Source organism: Helianthus annuus, chromosome 10, assembly GCF_002127325.2.
Source record: "Helianthus annuus cultivar XRQ/B chromosome 10, HanXRQr2.0-SUNRISE, whole genome shotgun sequence".
Taxonomy (NCBI): Eukaryota; Viridiplantae; Streptophyta; class Magnoliopsida; order Asterales; family Asteraceae; genus Helianthus; species Helianthus annuus.
In genome coordinates this window covers 181,188,342-181,195,676 of record NC_035442.2, presented here as the reverse complement: position 1 = coordinate 181,195,676, position 7,335 = coordinate 181,188,342, and the positions used below count along the sequence as shown (strand labels likewise).

The 7,335-nt window shown below is 39.0% G+C and overlaps 1 protein-coding gene across 1 annotated transcript; it reads left to right on the top strand.

The window, feature by feature from the left end:
* The first annotated feature begins 4,963 nt into the window (after window positions 1-4,963).
* LOC110887014 (pectinesterase/pectinesterase inhibitor PPE8B) lies at window positions 4,964-7,074 on the top strand. The gene is made up of 3 exons (XM_022134915.2): window positions 4,964-5,499; window positions 5,613-6,155; window positions 6,249-7,074. The coding sequence occupies exons 1-3, from the start codon at window positions 5,184-5,186 to the stop codon at window positions 6,950-6,952; spliced, it is 1,563 nt and encodes a 520-aa protein (XP_021990607.1). The 5' UTR covers window positions 4,964-5,183; the 3' UTR covers window positions 6,953-7,074.
* Window positions 7,075-7,335: the final 261 nt, after the last annotated feature.

The window sequence follows — 7,335 nt, the reverse complement described above, 5'->3', positions numbered from 1 at the left end:
GTATAGGCCTAAATCAGGGGCTAAATAGTCTTTTTTCGCCTAGACGCTCAGTATAGGCCTATACGAGGCGTATACGAGGCAAATAAGACAAAATATGACATAATCAGAGATTCTCTTGGAAATTGAGAAAGGTTATACGCCTCGTATAGGTCTATACGAGGCGTCTTGAAGGGTGTGGAAATAGGCAATTGGGTGTGTGAATATGTAGACCCTAACCTAATTATCATCATTGGATTCCAATGATACACATGTCAGAATGATCTTCATCTCTACCTCTTCTGACGATGTCAAAAGGGACGCTGCAAAGCAACCTGATGAATAGGATTGATGCCATTGTCCTCTAATGGATAAATGGCAATAATATAGAATGACTTGCTTCTTACAATCCTTAAACCGGATTTGACTGCCTACATAGCTTGGACGACCCTTGAAAACTTGTTTTAGGATAATAAGTCCATGAGAGCGGTGCACCTTGAACAACAGTTTGCCAACATTCGTCTAGAGAACTCAAGTGTGTCTGCCTATTGTGAGGAGATTAAAATGCTTTCTAACCAACTTGCTAATGTCAGTGCTTGTGTCTCCAACGAATGCATGCTACTTTGCTTAATCACAGTTCTTACCGAGAAATATGGAGTAGTAATGCTCCTTCAACAACAAAGCCGCTCCTTGATTTTAATGGTGTGCGGCCTCGTCTCACAATTGAAGAACAAGGAAAAAGATCCAAGCCACTCACGCTGCACAAGTCGTCGTCGCTGCCCTCACTGAGGTCACTACTGATGTGCCATCAATTGTACATATTTATCATGCATATTTACCTTATTTTATATGGTACTTTTGGGGGCATTATCATTGGAAGCTGATGTGTGTTAGAGTGTATAAAAGGTGGTATATATTTAGGCGACTTATACACTGGTTAAAGTTTTAATATTTAGAAAACACGATAAGATACTATGACTCTACACTTTATGTTGGGCAAGTGCACCCATGGTTGACATAATATAGTGATGGTAAGATATTGAGGTCATCCAAGGATATAACAACTGTTAGAACAGAAGAGCTCGTTTTTAGGCGAGAAGTTGTATTCTATTAATGTTATAATTTATGAACTTCTTTTTTAGGGACTCTCTAACACTTAACCATATTGGTTTGAATCGGCAAGGAAACACCTCGCAATGTTGGATCAAACCACAACACTATTGCCAGATCAGCATAGAAACTATCTACCAGTGTGGTTTAGTATTAAGTAAGGAAATATCATAAGGGGTTTTTATACGACCCATCAGTATGGACCTCTTGGTTTGGTGTTATCTCCCTAAGAGTAGTGACAATAATATAAACCAAGTCCTCGGCGCCTTGATCTTATCTCCACGCTTTGGCAAGCCTTTCCCAAACCCAAAGTCTCATACCAAAACCTCTAACCCTCTTTCAAGCAATTGACATGTTTGACTCTACATACACATAGAAAACATGAATGTTTCGCGCTAGCGGCAAACACAAAGTTAATGTTATTGGTTTGTTTTTAAGGATTTGGAAAACTCACCTTCAATATGATACTAAGTACTTAAAGTCATTAATACACACACACCCCTCTTGTTAATACATAGCTTGTTTTAGTTAACTCCATGTCAAGGGGTTTTGATGGCAATGAGCTTATTACTGGATCGAAATACCCACTGAACAAAAACACAGAATTACAACGCCTCTACGAGCTACAGATGCACCACCCGAGAGCTTCATTGGGCAGAGTTTCTAACCCGAAATTCTCGATACAGTCACACCACGAGATCTGAATTAGACTTCCAAGATCACCTTCTAATTTCCTGCCAGAAAATTAGAATAGTAAGGAATAAAAATATCCTCTAAGTGCAGAGAATGTTTTTTTAGGAAAAATCGTAAAACTCTATTTCATTTGCAATTTTTCCGGTACATATTTGTGAAAGAAAGAAGCTGACAATAGCACTACCACCCCACGTTTCCTACACTTGTGGAATCTCAAAAACTACTTGACAACTTTAAATAAAACAAAATAACTAAATGGAAAGTAATAAAACTAGATAATCAAAACATGTTGTGATAAAAACGTGGGGTATATGACTGGTGGTATGGACTAAAGCTGGGCCAAATTGATCCAATTTAGACTTGGGCTTGAGTTTGTTGGGCTGTGAGACGCTTCCCTATCAGGTTTAGCCAAGCATGGCTTCAAAGTTAGTTTTACCAAACTTGAAAGGATTAGATTAATCATCACAAGATTGATTACACTTAATGATTATTCTTACTAATCTTAATTATTATAATGATTAGAGAAAGTGGGTAGAAGAAGGGTTAAATGATTGGGGAGGCCAAGACCTCTATTTATAGCTGCTCCGGGGCTAGGTGTAACGCCCCAAATTTTCCCATTTAGGATATAGCACCGTTTTTATACGATTAGGTTTGCTAACAAGCTTAACGTCACAGTAACATGGGAACGCATTATACATTGTTGAACCTTGGTTTATGGGGATAATAAAAAAAGAATGTAACCTTGAAACCTAATTGCATCAAGTTTAAAATGTGGAAGGACCATTGTGTGCCATCATGTTAAGTGAAAAGCCTTAGTGTAATTCATAGATTTATTCATACTTTTTTGAGTAAATTACAAAAATCGTCCTTTATGTATGTCACTTATTGCAAACTGTGTCCTTTGTCTTCAATAATTATAGAAAACGTACTCGATGTTTGCAAACCCTTGCAAGTTATGTCCTTTAGCCCTAACTCAGTTAATTTTTGGGGTTAAAATCTGACCAAATGGATCCCACATGAGGGTATATTGGTCATTTTACCCTAAATACTAAAAAAATATAATTATAAAAAATTCAGATCTTTTCTCTTTATCTTTTTGAATGGCAGATCTCTTTTCACACCACCACCACCGTAGACAACCCACCACCACCAACCCACCACCATCACCGCCTTCCACCGTCACCACCCACCCTACCACCATCGGCTTCATAGAAAGCTTTAATAACCAAACTATCATTAAAAATCTTATGTTTCATATGTGCATTCAACAACAAATCCTTCACATACGGCTTGGGAACCGATTCCTTCAAAGCAGTATCATCCATAACAAAAGTAAGCCCCTCACCAAAACTATCATGCACAAGCGACCTCCATGAAATAGTGATTTTTGACAAACCACATGGATGAAAACAATAATTAACTCATTTAGATATCTTTTTGTTTTTTATTAATAAGGGCATTATGGTCAATTCACGTGTACTTAACAGAATAAATAGATGGGGTTAACAGAGGTGGACTGAAATAGTTACGAAAGTGAAACCACAGGGACTGAAATCGCAATTTTTAAACTAATGGACTGAAATAGTGATTTTTGACAAACCACAGGAACGAAAACAGTAATTAACTCTTATAAAAAATCAATACATGAATATTTTATGTAAAAGTCAGAAACATTATTTATATTGATAAATTTGTATTTTTCTTTAATTTTCTAAGTGATATAAATATAAATTAATTAATAAAAAAGTCAAATAACTTCCAAATATTCTCAAAAATTACACTAACATATTCTAACACGATAATGATCAGTAATAAAATTTCAATTCATCGAAACACAATCTTAAAGCCCCAAAATCTACCATTCAAGAACCCTAAAATAACAAGAAATTAAATCTGGATTTTGAATCCCCTCTATCACAGTAATTGATAGAAGGATTTTGTAGAGCACGAAAAATAAACCTAGTTAGGCTCAAGAACTACCTGATTTTGTTGAGAATTGAAGGAGAAATCGTAATGGGAAGTTCCAAGCCCTAGATCCTTCCTTGCTTCAATTCGCAGAATTGGAGAATTGTTTGCAGGTTTTGAGAGTGGGGATTCGTATATATGGAGTGGAGATGTCGTTTGAAACAGGTTATGGTGTTAGACGAATTTGGTTATGATGAAATTGGTATCTTCTAACCTTTACGCTATGTTCCTGAGTTTCATTAAATGAGAGAAAAGAATAGATTTGGAAGGAAATAATTTTTAGTTGTGTTCCAGAGTTTTATTAAAGGAGAGAAAAGAAAAGAAAATGAGAGATTTTTTGCCTAAAATTAATCTTTCCAATTTGGAAAGAATCGGAGAGAAAAGAAAAGAAAATGAAAGAATCCTTTCTTTTCTCTCTTTTAACTTAACTCGGGAACACAGTGTTAATGGAAGGTAATTTAAAAGTGTATTTGGACGTTTTAAGGTGTGTAGTAGTGTCTCCTACTAAACCGACTTAATTAGAGTAAGGGGTTGTTTGTTTACAAATTAATGAATGAGACTCTTAATGGTTTAGACATCTTACTGGTTCAGCACATAATGGTTCAGATTGTTTGTTTCGCGAACAGATGTCTGAATGGTTCAGACATTTGCCTCAGAATGGCTTAAGTATTATACTGAGTCTGAATGGTTCAGACTTCTAATCTGAATTGGTCAGACATTTGCCTCTGAATGGTTAAGTAATATATTGGCTCTTAATGGTTCAGAACTCTTACTCTCTTACTGGTTCAGCACTTAATGGTTCAGACCTTTTACTGGTAAAGCACTTAACCATTCAGAAGAAGTTGCCAAACAGCCCCTAAATTAGAATACCAAACATAGTGTAAGCAGCTGGATTGGTTGCTTGCAATGCAAGTTATGGCGTTTGTGGAGGTGCAAACATAATGTCTGATTGGAGTTGATGCCTGCGTGTAAAATAACTGAGGAAAAAAGAGGTCAGGAAATGCATATTTTGATTGAGTTGTGTATGTGATATTATTCTAGCGCGGTGATGCTAAAGTAATAGAGAAGCTTTTTCCTGTTAAAGTGATGAGGAAAAGCAGGCAGCCCCACGGTGCATGCATGCATATGCATAGCACCATTAAAAGAAAAGAAATGATAGCGACTGTTGCCCAAAGAAAGAAATGTGATAAAAAGGCACAATAATGGAGGGAAGAAGAGAATCCTGGATGGACACTTTTGTATGTATCGATCTCATAGCTTTAACAAAGGAAAGGGAAATAGATTAAAAGCAGGCAACATGGCAGGCTGGCACGGAGCTGAACACCATCACATGCATTAAATGTCTCACCTGTCTCCCAAACTGTATTTATTTTAACCCACCGGCCACCCCTCCTCCTGTCATTAAATTGTGACATTCCGACGACGTACAATTCCATCACATGGCTCCTCCTCCACCTCCTCCTACGCTTAGTCTTTTAATTCTGATACTAGTACTGCCATCTACTCCAACTGGCACTGCTGCAGATGTATATGTGGACGCCGACTGCTTAAAAGTTCCCGGATCTGAGTTTGTGGATTCCGTCAAGTCTACCATTCAAACAGTCCGAGACGTGATCTCTGTCGTCTCCAAATTCAGTGGTTCTTTTGGGGGGGATTTCAGACTTTCCAATGCCATCGCCGATTGCCTTGATCTCCTCGATCTTTCTGCTGATGAACTCACCTGGACTCTTTCTGTTTCCCAGAACCCCACCACTGGTATGTATGTATGTATGTATGTATGTACCTTTAAATTTCAATATATATATATATATATATATATTCTAGTAAGTATATATTTATTTATTTAGTTTTAAACAATCATATCGTAGGCAAAGGGCACTATAACAGCACCGGTAACATGGGTGCCGATCTGAGGACATGGCTTGGCGGGGCACTGGGTAATCAAGACACTTGCATGGATGGATTTGAGGGTACAAACAGTTTTGTAAAGACGGTGGTAGGCGGTAGCCTTGGCCAGGTGACCTCCTTAGTGCGTCAAGTAATCGGCATGGTACGCCAGCTTCCTGCTCAGGATGCCAGAAGGAGGCTGCGTAGCGTTGCTTTTCCTCGATGGCTAAATGCAAAAGATCGGAAACTCCTCCAAGCCAAAGCCAACATAGCAGCTGATGCAGTAGTGGCCGCAGACGGTACCGGAGACTTCACTAGGGTGATGGATGCCGTCTCTGCAGTCCCAGATTACAACAGCCGCCGCTATGTGATCTATGTCAAGAAGGGCGTGTACCAGGAGTATGTGGAGATTAGTAAAAAGAAAACCAACATCATGATGATTGGCGATGGCATGGACCTCACCGTAATTTCTGGAAACCACAGCTTCATTGATGGTTGGACCACCTATCGTTCTGCTACATTCGGTATGTATGTTTACATCTTAATTATTTAAATTCTCTATCAGCAACTCTTGTAATTAACCACGTTTACATACATACATACATACATACATACAGCTGTAAAGGGAAAAGGGTTCATAGCTCGTGATATGAGATTTGAGAACACGGCAGGGCCTGAAAAGCACCAAGCAGTTGCATTTCGATCTGATTCGGACCTTTCGGTTGTGTTTCGGTGTGCGATCACAGGCTACCAAGACACTCTGTATGCCCACTCGTTGCGCCAGTTCTACAGAGACTGTTTAATAACAGGAACGGTAGACTTCATATTTGGAGATGGGGTTGTGGTGTTCCAGAACTGTCAGATCCTAGCCAGGAAGGGCCTCCCCAACCAAAAGAATACCATTACAGCACAGGGCCGTAAGGAACCAACTCAGCCTTCAGGCTTTTCAATCCAGTTCTCCAACATATCCATAGAGCCTGCTGCCTTGCTGCCCAACTCCAGTGTACCACCCCCCACATACCTTGGACGCCCATGGAAGCTGTATTCTCGAACCATCATCATGCAGTCCTACATAAGTGGCTTCATCCGGCCAGAAGGCTGGCTTGAATGGAACGGTGACTTCGCCCTCGATACTCTTTATTATGGAGAGTACATGAACTATGGTCCAGGTGCTGGCTTTGGAGGTCGAGTAAGGTGGCCTGGTCTTCATGCCCTCAATGACTCTACTCAGGCCAACAACTTCACCGTGGGCCAGTTCCTGTTAGGGAACTCCTGGTTGCCATCCACTGGAGTCAAGTATACAGCAGGATTGATGGTTTAAAATTCTTTAGATACGTATTATATTCATGTACCAACTTGTTATTTCATATCATGTTTGATACTATATATGTTTCTTGTAGTAAGGAAATTGATTAAAGATATCCAACAAGTAATTAGTAATGACCTGATTGATCACTAGCTTAATTTGATATTGGTATCCAAGTCGTAAGGGATATGTTTAAACAAGTACTAAAATAAAAAAGTGTTAAAGACAAAAGTTTCAGTGGTAAGAGAGTTGTATCCAAACAGAATGAATAATCTCAGTCATAAGGGGTACGGTCGTCCATCACTAACCACACACTCATCACTCACAACATCCAATCAATTTCCGTCATGTCATCGAGCTTTATTCTATCACTAGTGACGGTTTCTAGTGGAAATGCC